Source organism: Podarcis muralis, chromosome 4 (assembly GCF_964188315.1).
Source record: "Podarcis muralis chromosome 4, rPodMur119.hap1.1, whole genome shotgun sequence".
In the NCBI taxonomy this organism is placed as follows: Eukaryota; Metazoa; Chordata; class Lepidosauria; order Squamata; family Lacertidae; genus Podarcis; species Podarcis muralis.
The window spans coordinates 2,564,512-2,577,043 of record NC_135658.1 but is presented as its reverse complement, the minus strand read 5'-3'; the positions used below and the strand labels follow the sequence as shown (position 1 = coordinate 2,577,043).

At 48.1% G+C, this 12,532-nt stretch overlaps 2 protein-coding genes across 4 annotated transcripts in view; one reads left to right on the top strand and one right to left on the bottom strand.

Annotated features, from left to right (window-relative positions):
- LOC114595223 (uncharacterized) overlaps nucleotides 1-12,532 on the bottom strand; it is a 646,585-nt gene that overhangs the window by 486,889 nt on the left and 147,164 nt on the right. The gene's annotated exons all lie outside the window — the stretch shown is intronic.
- Nucleotides 9,349-12,532, top strand: part of LOC114589663 (uncharacterized) — a 305,430-nt gene continuing 302,246 nt past the window's right edge. Inside the window, exons 1-4 of one of the 3 annotated variants that reach the window (XM_077927823.1) lie at nucleotides 10,003-10,419; nucleotides 10,615-10,696; nucleotides 10,982-11,064; nucleotides 11,991-12,117. In XM_077927823.1, the coding sequence (XP_077783949.1) occupies nucleotides 10,018-10,419; nucleotides 10,615-10,696; nucleotides 10,982-11,064; nucleotides 11,991-12,117 (694 nt within the window). In that variant the 5' untranslated portion in view covers nucleotides 10,003-10,017. Of the gene's footprint in view, nucleotides 10,420-10,614; nucleotides 10,697-10,981; nucleotides 11,065-11,990; nucleotides 12,118-12,532 lie in introns of all 3 variants that reach the window. The other 2 variants (XM_077927825.1, XM_077927822.1) reach the window with 2 other exon arrangements.

Here is a 12,532-nt window from a genome sequence, read left to right as displayed (position 1 = left end):
ATTCCTGTGGCCACATGATAACATATATTCATCTAGGAAGCTCAGAAAGATTAAAACAAGAACAACATTAATGCTTCAACCCATGCTGGTGCTGCAGTAAATACCTGGGTGGGGAGAGCTGGAAAAGGAACGCAGTCAAGAAGCTTTTATTCGAGGGAATAGGCAAAAGATGTAGGTCCCCCCACAGGCCTTATCTGAACCCCTGGGGCCTCACCTATTTGTTTCCACCTGGATACTCAGGGCAGCATCAGGGCAGACTTGAAGGTTGGGGAGGGGAAGTAGCTGTGGCTTATCAAAATTCTCTTTCTCTCTCCAGGCTCTCTGCTGGGGGTGGGGGGGGGGGTGGGAATCTAGAGTGTGTGTTCCTGGCATTGAGCAACTGGGACAGATGAGGGAGTCTGCTGGTTTACCACCCAGTTTGCTGCCCAGCAGTCTCCCTGCTTGAGCTGACAGGATGGATCCAGTGGGCTTCCAAAATGGCTCTGGGGGATTTTGGTGCTCCTAACGAACTTTAGCCAAGCTCTGGAACAACCTAATAATAATAATAATAATAATAATACTTTATTTATATGCTGCCCATCAGACTGGGTTTCCCCCAGCCACTCTGGGCAACTTCCAACAAATTAAAACAGAATTGGACACCAACCATTAAAAACTTCCCTGAACAAGGCTGCCTTCAAATGTCTTCTGAAAGTCAGATAGTTGTTTTTCCCCTTGACATCTGGTGGGAGGGAGTGCCACAGGGCAGGTGCAACTACCCAGAGGGCCCTCTGCCTTGGCTTGGGCCATTGGCATGATTGGCCCTGGGTGCCCATTCCTGCTTCATGCAGCCTGTTTGGCCCCCTGGTATACTGCAGAGGTTGGGGCAAAAAAAGATGCTGGGAGATGGCTTTTACACGAGTGGAGGAAAGATCTGGTTGAATGCAATCGACTACTGGTGAGGGCTCATCATCGAGCCTACCAAGTGGCAGTGAAGGCTACAAAGAAGACGTGCTCTGCTTCCTCCGTTGTGCCATCCAGCAGAGCTTTCCCGGGTAGCGCAGGGCCTGCTACAGTCTGGCCCGAAAGAGATGATAGAAGTGAGAGCAGCTTTCTGTGACTTGCTTGCAAAGCATTTTGACAGTCCAGGAGAGCTGATCTGAATATCTCTGATGTTTCCCTAGGGTGGCTGGATGCGAAGGAGGGCAGCAGTCTGCTCTGGCTCTAAGAGTTTTCAGCTAGAGGAGGGGCTTTCAGCTGGTGCAGAATCAGGGCTGGTTCCCGCTGCACTACAATTTTTCAGCATCATAGGGTAGCTTACCAATTTCTTTTTGCAGTTGATCATTTAAGTTGGCAAAATACTGCATTTCCTCCGATATGTTTTGAGCTGCAGCAAGTATTTCTAAGTCTAAAAGATTTGAAACCGTTTAAGGCAGGAGTATCTGAAATAACAATCTGCAAATATCAGGAAACCATTTCCAAACACTTAAAAACACTCAAGCCTGAAACAAGAAGCAGAGCTCCAGGATGGATTTCTTATGAATATAAGGGCAGAGTTGATTCTCTGTGGCTGAGATCACCAACGAAAAGCCTCTGAAGACCCCTGCAGCTGGATCAGACCAAAGACTCATGCAGTCCACTATCCTGTTCTCATATTAAAAGTGGCTCATGAAGTATCTCTGATGTTCCCCTCCTATGTCCTCCTTTTCTGCTGGGAATCACAGGGTCACAAACCAATTCTGCCTTGAATTCCACAGGAAAGCCAAATATACAAAGAATACTTTGCAGTTTTCAATTATGCTTTGTGAGATCTAAGAAAACAGAGGCACTGAAACTCTTTTTATGATGTGGGATATAATGTCAGTGCAAGGATTTTCCCTTGTGCAATGCGATCTTCAGCCCCTTCCCTCCAATCTGTTCCAAAGTCCGTCCCCCGTCCCCCCCCCCCCCCGCGGAGAGCAGCTTTGGTGATGGCATGCAGGGAGAAGTGGGGGGGGGGACGTGAGTTACAGTGTGATGGGGGAGGACAGCATTTCTAGTGGGGAGAAGTGAGAATCACAACTGTCTGCTTTTCTTTCTGCTGAGCAATGAAAAAGTGATGAACTCTGTTGCGGGATGAGTTTCATTGAACATATGTATTGCTCAAGAAATATGAACCCCAAATTTAACTACAGGAATTGAAGTCTGTTTAATTTAAATGTGTTACAGCAAAAGTGTGGATGTGCATATGAAATGCTTACCATCCTTGTCTTCGTAGACTGGATCAGTCCGAACAACAACGGTTCGTATCATATCCATTGCCACTTGAAGCTCCTCTCTCTTTTTCAGTTCCTTCCGATCTAAGAAGGAGGGAGGTAGAAAAGAAATTGTGTTCTGGCACACTAATCTGATAAGCTGGGGAAGGGGATACTTGGTTTCAAACTGCTATTAATATTGGATTTAAATTGCCGACTTGTAACGTGCCCTTAGGGAGAAGGGCTAATAAAATATCAAATCAACAAAAACATGAAAATGTCTTCTATTAATATTTTCTGCTCTCAGCCCTTAGATTGAGGGTTCCCAAGCCTTGATTTAAGCTGCCCTGGTCGTCTGAAGTCCTGGTTCCATTTAGCCTGCTACTTCTTCACCAGATAGTTGGCCTTCCTTAGAGAGCTTTAGATTTTTGGTGTCTAGATAAACCTGTCCTCTTTGTCCTACAGACTTGCCTTTGCCAGACTTGCCTTGTGCTCTGCCATATGCTTAAATATGCAAATTCTTGGATCATTTGACTCCCTCACCCCAAGCTTTGCTTACTTTGGAGTGCCCTTAAAAAACGAATTCACTAGGCAAATAGGCCATGTGTTCATCTATCCAGTGCTATTTTTCTAGAAAAAGAGGCACTCAAACTCACCATTAATGCCTCCCTTGTTCTCTTAGAATGGAAACATCACCCACCTGAGAGGGGCCGGAACTGAGTCCTGGTGAATTCCGGCTGAAAAAAGCCCTGCATATATCTCAATATTTAGGTAGGCTCTGGATCCAGCCACATTAGCCATGGCCTTATCCTTTGCAGCCTGTTTTCCCCAAACACTTTCCTTGAAGGAACTGGAGCCCTAGCAGAGGGCAGGGTGCCGAGGACCAGAAATGGGGGCTCTCCCACAGCAAATGAGATTTGGTTGGGAAAGGAGGAGAGAATTGCAAGCTGGGCAATTCACGGCATGTAATGCCTTAAGAGAGAATATAATGAAAATGATATACAGTGGTGCCTCGCAAGACGAAATTAATCCGTTCCGCGATTCTCTTCATCTAGCGGTTTTTTCGTCTTGCGAAGCAAGCCCATCGACAGCTTAGTGGATTAGCGCTATTAGCGGTTTAGCGGCTTTTAGCGGATCAGCTGATAAGCGGCTTATCAGCGGATCAGCTGATAAGCGGCTTAGCGGCTTAGGAAAAGGGGGGGAGGGGAAATAACCCGCAGGAACTCGCAAGACATTTCGTCTTGCGAAGGAAGCCCATAGGGAAATTCATTTTGCGAAGCGCCTCCAAAACGGAAAACCCTTTCGTCTAGCGGGTTTTCCGTCTTGCGAGGCGTTCGTCTTGCGGGGCACCACTGTACAGGTGGTACATGACACCAGTCAAGCTTGCAAAAATTTATCACTTGCCCGATAATAAATGTTGGAAATGTAAAGAGATTGAAGGTACATTCTTTCACCTTTGGTGGACGTGCCCAAAGATTAAGACCTTCTGGGAGATGATCTATAATGAAATGAAAAAGGTATTTAAATATACCTTCCAGAAGAAACCAGAGGCCTTTCTCTTGGGCATGGTCGGCCAATTGGTGCGAAAGGAGGATAGAACTTTTTTTATGTACGCCACAACAGCAGCAAGAATACTTATTGCAAAGTATTGGAAAACACAAGATCTACCCACCCAGGAAGAATGGCAGATGAAGGTGGTGGATTACATGGAACTGGCTGAGATGACTGGCAGAATCCGAGACCAAGGAGAAGAGTCGATGGAAGAAGATTGGGAAAAATTTAAAGTTTATCTTCAGAAATATTGTAAAATTAAGGAATGTTAGAAAGAAGTTGGGAAGAAAAACTATGTGGCTTTAGCAGAAAAGATGTAAAGGACTGAGTAAAAATGAATTGGTGAAAGAGAGAATGTTAAATTATTTTATTTTAAGATAAATTATTAAGATAAAAACAAAGTTGGAGGGATTTGCTGAAACATCTAACTGAATTAGAATACTAAAACAGGAGGTGTGAGGAGGTCAAGGAAGTAAGCAAAGGAAAGTAAGTTATTTAAAGGTTTGATCTGCTTTCTTTTCTTTTTTTGATGATGTTTGTTTTTTATATACTGTTTTGCTGTTGTGGTTGTTGTTTACGTATATTTTTTCTTTTTTCTGTAACCTTTAAAAATGTTAATAAAAATTTAATAATAATAAAAAAGAGAATTGCAAGCTGGTAAAGGGAATTGTCCAGGATGTCCCAGGGACTTGTGTTAGGCTGTGCTTCTGTTCCAAGTGCTGGGACTCACTTATTCAGGGAGAACAAAGAAGAGTATGAAGAAGAAGAAGAGTTTGGATTTGATATCCCGCCTTTCACTCCCCTTCAGGAGTCTCAAAGCGGCTCACATTCTCCTTTCCCTTCCCCCCCCCCCCAACAAACACTCTGTGAGGTGAGCGGGGCTGAGAGACTTCAGAGAAGTGTGACTGGCCCAAGGTCACCCAGCAGCTGCATGTGGAGGAGTGGAGACACGAACCTGGTTCACCCGATTACGAATCTACTGCTCTTAACCACTACACCACACTGGCTCTCAACAAAACAGAGCTATTGCTCTCACTGGGTGACAGCTGTAACTCCCCCCCCTAAAATCAAAGAGAGATGAAAGGAGTAAATGGAAGGTGGATCCTGCCATTTCTTTTTGGAAATGCTATTGGCATTGAAGCAAAGCCCACGACAGAAGTATCACCATATGCCAATTGTGTACTTACACAGAATGAAAACCAGCAGTGTCATGACAGTAAAGATGAAAATCTCAAGTACGATAAATCTTTCACCCGTTGGAGATTTGAAGAATGTAACCAAGTCCTGAAAAGGAGATGCTTGAAGAAAGAAAATCCTGCTTTAGCCATCAGTAGCCAACATACCATTGCCACTCCAGGAAAAAGGGTTTCCATATGCTGTGGAATCCATCAGCCAGAGACACTCAACTGTTCAGGGGGTGGGCAATTGGGAGGATAAAAGCAGGTGGAGACGAGATGCCATGCTGCTTGAGGAAACTTTTCTGACCAACGTCTGGATCAGAAGACAGGAGCCTTTGATACTACTTTCTGCCCCCCAGGCAAATGACAAGATGCTCCCTCCAAACACATAATTCCACATACACAGGCTGGGCTGGGCTGGCCATTGGCTCTTATCTCAATGTGGCTAACGGGGCAGCAGACTAACTGAGGAGGCGCAGTGCAGCTTGTGTGGTCTGCACATCTCTACCCACCCCAGACCTGCTACCTGAGGCAACTGCCTCATTCTGCCTAATTGTACAGCCATTCCTGACTGCACACACTAAAGGAACACAGCAGCCAGCAGCAAAGAGTAGGCTCACCCCTTGGGTTTCTATGGGGCTTAGTGGACCTCTGGCACCCAAAGAGCTGTGTGGGCTTTTCTCAGCACTCCTCCCTGGCACAATCCACTCCCTGCCCGTCTCTCCAGGCATTCCAGAACTCCTCCCATTCAGCATTTTACATTAAGCATAAACCCAGGAAAATGTTTTTTTCCAGATCAGCTACACTACTTATTTTTCCAATCCTTGCTGCAGTTGTTGTATAAATAAAAAAAAATATATAATTATTTAATATCATTAAAATAGTAAAACACTATTATCATTGCTGAGTTGCTTCCAGTCTCTGGATTATTTTCCACGTTCTGTCTCTGCCCACTCAGGACTGGCACCCATGACCTGTTGTTTTTTTTTTTGCCTAGGGAATTCCAGGAGGTGGGGGAATCATTTGTCCTATTCCAATAATCTGCTTGCATAGGTTTAATGTTATTTGGAGACAGTAAAGGTAAAGGTACCCCTGCCTGTACGGGCCAGTCTTGACAGACTCTAGGGTTGTGCGCTCATCTCACTCTATAGGCCGGGAGCCAGCGCTGTCCGCAGACACTTCCAGGTCACGTGGCCAGCGTGACAAGCTGCATCTCGCGAGCCAGCGCAGCACACGGAAACGCCGTTTACCTTCCCACTGGTAAGCGGTCCCTATTTATCTACTTGCACCCGGGGGTGTTTCGAACTGCTAGGTTGGCAGGCGCTGGGACTGAACGACGGGAGCGCACCCCGCCGTGGGGATTCGAACCGCCGACCATGCGATCGGCAAGTCCTAGGCGCTGAGGTTTTACCCACAGCACCACCCGCGTCCCTATTTGGAGACAGTAACACCCATTAATTTCACGTTATCTAGGTGTTTATTCAGGTGAGGATGAATAAAACACTATAGAAAAATCCTTCATGACTGTGTCTGCAATGTTTCCAATATGAGTTCACTTACCCATTAAAGTGTGTCATTAAATGCTGAGAAATCGTACCATACTCAGCTTATGGATCTCATCCCCAAGAAACCCTACACAGAGTAGCTGCTTTCCCCCAATTTCTTAGCTAGAAATAACTGATATTGAGAAGGAAGAGAGAGAGATCCTATCCCTCAAACTTTGGGGATTTAGTAGGCATCATTTGGGCGATGCTGCCTCACTCCAGTTTGCCTCTGTCGGCCCCTGGTGCCCCTTTCCTGTGGCCCCTGAATGGCTCTCTCCTCATCCGTCTGTCTTGGGAGACAATGGAGGACGGCTCAAGCGGTGGGGAGATTGCAAGGCCTGCTGGGTCAGCTGGCTGCTGTGACGGACAGCAGAGCCAGAGCAGAGTCTGGGGGTGCAATGCCTCACCATTCCACCAGGGGGCCAGAGCCTCTTTCTGATTGGCTACCCAGAGGGGGGTGGCGCCAGCACTTTTGGAGGGAAAATAAAGAGCCGTTTCTGAGGGGATTTGAGATGGGAGAGAGCGAAGGTTGAGAGAAGATGGGGATGAGGAGAGGGAGGGAGGGAGGGGGAAGTGGCTCTGATCTGAGTGGATCCTCCGCTCTGAGGAGAATATCTATGGAGCCAGAGGAAGGAGCCTCACAGCTGAGATGGGGAGACCATGTTGAGGGTCTGAAGGGAGTGAAGCTGGAGGGAGAAGCTGTGGGAAGACTCTCTTCTTCTTCTGGGGTCTCCTTCCAGTCAGGAGGGGAGAGATCTTCTAGGAAAGGGGATTCCCAAGTCCGTGGCAAGGGCTGAGAGGATCCCCTGGGTCTGGCATACAAAGGAAAATACCTCAGGAGTGGGATTGCTAAGAGAGAGGGGAAGCGAGGAAAAGTGGCCCCTCGCTGGGAAGGAAGCTGGGCTGTGTCCAAAGTACCTCACGGAAAGACCCCTCATAACTAAGTCTGGGGGTGAGAGAGAAGCAGCAGAAAGAGAGTTCAGCCTTTCACCATCTATTCTGGAAACCTGAACATCTCCCTGAAGTGTGACAACTGAATTGGAGGGAAGATGTGCCTGCAGAACCGTGTTTAATCCTGAGACATTTAGCTGAAGTAATAAGTTAACTTCTACCTGAAAGAACACATCTCCTGTCTTCACTTTGTTTCACCGTTATCTTTTTTTTGTAAATAAAGCTTTCCTTGTCTGAATATCTCCTGCCTGAGGTTCCCTGGATTGCAGTTTCCCTCACACAAGACGCCCCACAAAGTAGCCTGTGGGAAATCGTAGACATTTGTTCAATCTTCATCATCATCATTTTATTTTATTTGTAACCTTTCCATCGTTAAAACAACGCTCAAGGCGGCTTACAACATGATAGGCAAAGGGCCTTCTCGGTCGTGGCGCCTCTTCTGTGGAACGCCCTCCCATCGGATGTCAAAGAAATAAACAACTCTCTGACGTTTAGAAGACTCCTGAAGGCAGCCCTCTTTAGGGAAGTTTTTAAGGATGGATGTTTTAATGTAGTTTTAATCATTTGTTGTAGGCTGCCCAGAGTGGCTGGAGAAACCCAGCAGCCAGATGGGTGGGGCATAAATAATAAATTATTGTTGTTATTGTTATGACAAGATTTACATAATTACCAACATAACCAAAGTCATAAACGATAAGTAAAACACATCCAAAGGTACACAACCAAATGGAAAATAATTTCCACATAAATCATAAGATCAAAAATTCAGAATACAACATTAATATCAATAACAATTGAAAATGACAAAGATAAAAACCCAAAACCATTTGAAGAAGGAGGCCTATCTGCCCAGTATTATTATTATTATTATTATTATTATTATTATTATTATTACATACCCCGCGCATCTGGCTGGTTTTTCCCAAGCCACTCTGGGCGGCTTCCAACAAAATATTAAAATACAATAGTCCATAAAATATTAAGAGCTTCTCTAAGCACAACAACCATCCATTTTTAGTCCATTGAGTTAGAAATTCAGCATTTCTGGAAGCGGAAATGGCATACTTTTGTATATTAGTCTAAAGAGCATGCATATGAAGGTATTACTCATTTATGATGAGAATGGGATTTATTAATTTTGAACTTCGCTTGGTTCCTCCTTCTTGGCCAGTGCCATTATTTCAGCAGGGCTCGAACTCAGGACCCGCTGCCCTGAGGGACACCTAAGAGCAGTTGGGCAGGGAAAGGTCTCCCTTGGGAGGTGGTGGACTCTCCTTCCTTGGAGGTTTCTCAGCAGAGATCGGACGGCCATCTGCCATGGATGCTTCAGCTGAGATTCCTGCCTTGCTGGGGGTTGGACTAGATGACCCTGGGATCCCCTCCTATCTCTCCACTCCGGAATTCTAGGAGGAGCTTCCTTGCCTCCTGCAAAGCCCTTTTCCCTGCAAACTCTTCCTCTGGTTTCTGGCCAAGAGAGGGAGATGCTCAGAGTCCAGCCAAGAGCCTCACCCCCAAAAGGATATCTGGGCATGGGCGTAGCCGGGGGGGGCAGCTGCCCCCCCCCCCGAAATCGATAAAAAATTATAAAAATCTGAGATTCTGCCAAGCGAGAGAGGGCTGAGCTGGGTGGACTCGGCTTTGCAAGGGTTAAAGGGAACTGAGCTGCCTTCCTAGAGAGGACAGGAAGGAAAGGGGGCAGGTCCTCCCGAGCCAAGGCCCCTCCCTTCCCAGTCCTTTCCTGCTTCGGTGTCTCTCCTGCAAGGGCTGCCTCGCTCTCCCCTCCTGGGATCTGGTGAGTCTCCTCTCTCTCTGGGATCTGGGGGGGGGGGGTCCCAGGGCTGCAGCAGGGGAGGAGGCCTGGGGGGCCTGATCTGCTCCTGCAGGGGGGGGGGCCCAAGTCAGGGAGGAGAGGGTCCTGCCAGGGAGGGGCCAGGTCTGCCACGCTCTCCTTCCTGCAGGTCAGAGGATCCCAAACTCATTTGACCCTCCGCCCCCCCCTTCAGAAAAGTTCTCCCTTCTTGAAACAAAGGAGTCCCTGGGAATTTAACTGTGTGACGTCACTCAGCCTCATTGCGCAACGGAGGAAACATCTGCAAATTGTTTTCCAAAGGTGGACAAGGAGGTGGATTAGCCCCCCCCCCAAAAAAAAAAAACCGTGGGGAGGAAGGAAGGAAAGGTGGGAAAGAGAGGCCAGGAATAAAGAGAGGGATCCCAGCCCAGAGTCTGGCTGCTGCATTGGGGACCAGTTTCCCAGTGTCTCCCAGGGCAGCTCCCCACGGAGGCCACTGCAGCAATCCCCTCGCACCCAGAGCAGGGCATCCCAGGACCACATCCTCTCTGTCCCAAAGGGATTGTTGCTGGAAATGGGCGCTGCTACTCACTGAGCCTCCAGGGACCTTGGCATCAATGGCTGTGCGTGTGAAGCTATCTAATAGAATAATAATAATAAATAACCCGCCTATATTTCAAGGGAGGTGTCTTTGGCCTCATCCACTTGGCCCTCAGGGGTTGGCCAGATACATACTTGGCAGAAGACCAAAGGGTTCCTTCCCATCTCTCAGAGGCTTCCTGAGACCACAGATGGGTGAGCGAGACACATCTGGCCCTAGAGCAGGAAGAGGCCATGTCATCCAAACTGGGAGCAGTGGGGGATTCTGGGAAAACTCTGTGCAGAAGATCCTGGGTGAGGAGGACACCCTCTGCTCAGAGGTACAGAGCCAGCAGTTGAGGCAGTTCTGCTGCCAGGAGGCCAAAGGACCCCGAGAGGTTTGCAGCCGACTCTACCACTTTTGCCACCAGTGGCTGAAGCCAGAAAGGCACATGAAAGCTGAGATGCTGGACCTGGTGATCTTGGAGCAGTTCCTGGCTGTCCTTCCACCGGAGATGGAGAGCTGGGTGAGGGACTGTGGAGCGGAGACCAGTTTGCAGGTAGTGGCCCTGGCCGAAGGTTTTCTCCTGAGTCAGGCAGAGGAGAGAAAGCAGGTGAGGGAGACTTTCCTCTGGATACTCCCAAGGGGCTCCAAACAGGACAGGAAACATCCCATAATGGTCTGGTGATGGCCCATGCTTTTTCTGCAAGGCATCCATGGAAGGAGATCTAACACCCTTCAAATCTTTGTCATTCTCTTTCTTATATTTTCCCCCATTCTCTGTTTTTATTCCTTGTTTCTTTTTCAGGGAAAGGATCTCTTTGCAGAAATGGACCTGGATTCCTGTGAGGCAGAGAGGCCTCCGTTGGACACCAGAGAGAGGCCACTGGGTAAGGAGGAAGGTGGTTTTCCTCCATTTGGTCTCGTTCTGTTGGTTTCCCAACTCATCTGAGGGTTCTTTTCATCTTGTTTTGGGGGGAGACGGTTGGGACCAAGGGTCCAAAAGAGGGGAGATGTATTTCTGCACAAACAAACATATGAAATGGGCACAAACATCCAACTGCACTCAGCAGGAAAGGCTTTCTGAAAGGCCCATCTGTAGTTAGAGATGCCCTGCTTCACCTGTGAGAGAAGCAGGCACTCCTGGCATCCTGCTTACCTTTTTTCTCTTGCAGGTGGCAGAAGGATGCCGGCAAGACCTCCTGATCCGCCTTTTCATGGGGGCAGAAGGGAAGCAGCGGCTGTGGAACCAGATCAGGTCAGGGGAAGCTGCCTTGTGGGGACAGAGGCCGAGGGATGGAGCAATGTCATGGACTGGTTGGGCACAGAGAAATGGTGGGAGGAAGCAGCCGGGGAACCAGGAAGGGAAGATGGCTCTGAGCCCAAGGAGTGAAGGTGGAGGAAGGATGAGCGGTCAGAGGGGCAAGAGGGAGAAGCCTGGGAAGAGGAGGTGTCAGAAGCTGAAGGGGAAACAGGGCTTAGTGAGCTGGGAGACTCTGTGGCAGAATGCAGTGCAGAATCAGAGGCAGAAGAGGAAGGAGGCGAGTGGGAGAAGACGGTCGAGTGGCTGAGCTGAGTCAGGAGAAGGAGGAGCCACCGGTGGCTCCCTCTCCTTCTGCTAGAAGCCACCCTCCCTGCTTGTCTCTCAGAGCCAGGAGACCCCCTGCAGTGGAGGAGTCTCTGCTAGATCATCCAAGACAGATGGCCATCAAAAACAGGCTTATTTTATTTCTAGATTGATAACTGAATGCAAAAATTGGTTTCTAAGCAGTGGACAAATGAGAACAAATAGCGGCCTGGATTCACCTAACCAGCCCCATCCACTGGAAAATGGGGCCTGCCTCCCATTCCTCCCCCTCTCCATGCCCCCATGAACCTCTTGAATTTGGCTCTAGGGCATTGGGAGAAACCTTCCCAGAACAGCTCACGAGGAGAGGAGAAAGTGGATCCTTCCATTGGGGAAACTGGAACGCTTGCATAGGCAGAATGACTTGAAAACACAAGGAGGAGTACCACCTATTTGCACAAAAACGGATACATAAAATAAGCACCCATAATTAAAATGTGCTGCAAAACAATCCTATTGAAACAACACCACAATTTACAGGAAGGAAACAACAGAGCATTATGTAGCAGATCATATTTCTGCTGTCTCAGAGGAGGACATTTCCTTTTTTCTTTTAGGGTCCAGTGTGCATTGAAGATGTCGCTGTTCGTTTCACGGATGAGGAGTGGGTGTTGCTGGATCCTGACCAGAGAGCTCTGCATAAGGACGTCATGGAGGAGACTCGTGGGACCGTGGCCTCTCTTGGTAAGGCTCCCTGTGGGATCATCATCGTTGTTGTTGTTGTTTAGTCGTTTAGTCGTGTCCGACTCTTCGTGACCCCCTGGACCAGAGCACGCCAGGCACTCCTGTCTTCCACTGCCTCCCGCAGTTTGGTGAGACTCATGTTTGTGGCTTCGAGAACACCATCCAACCATCTTGTCCTCTGTCGTCCCCTTCTCCTTGTGCCCTCCATCTTTCCCAACATCAGGGTCTTCTCCAGGGAGTCTTCTCTTCTCATTAGGTGGCCAAAGTACTGGAGCCTCAGCTTCACGATCTGTCCTTCCAGTGACCACTCAGGGCTGATTTCCTTCAGAATGGATGCGTTTGATCTTCTTGCAGTCCATGGGACTCTCAAGAGTCTCTTCCAACACCATAATTCAAAAGCATAAATTCTTCGGCG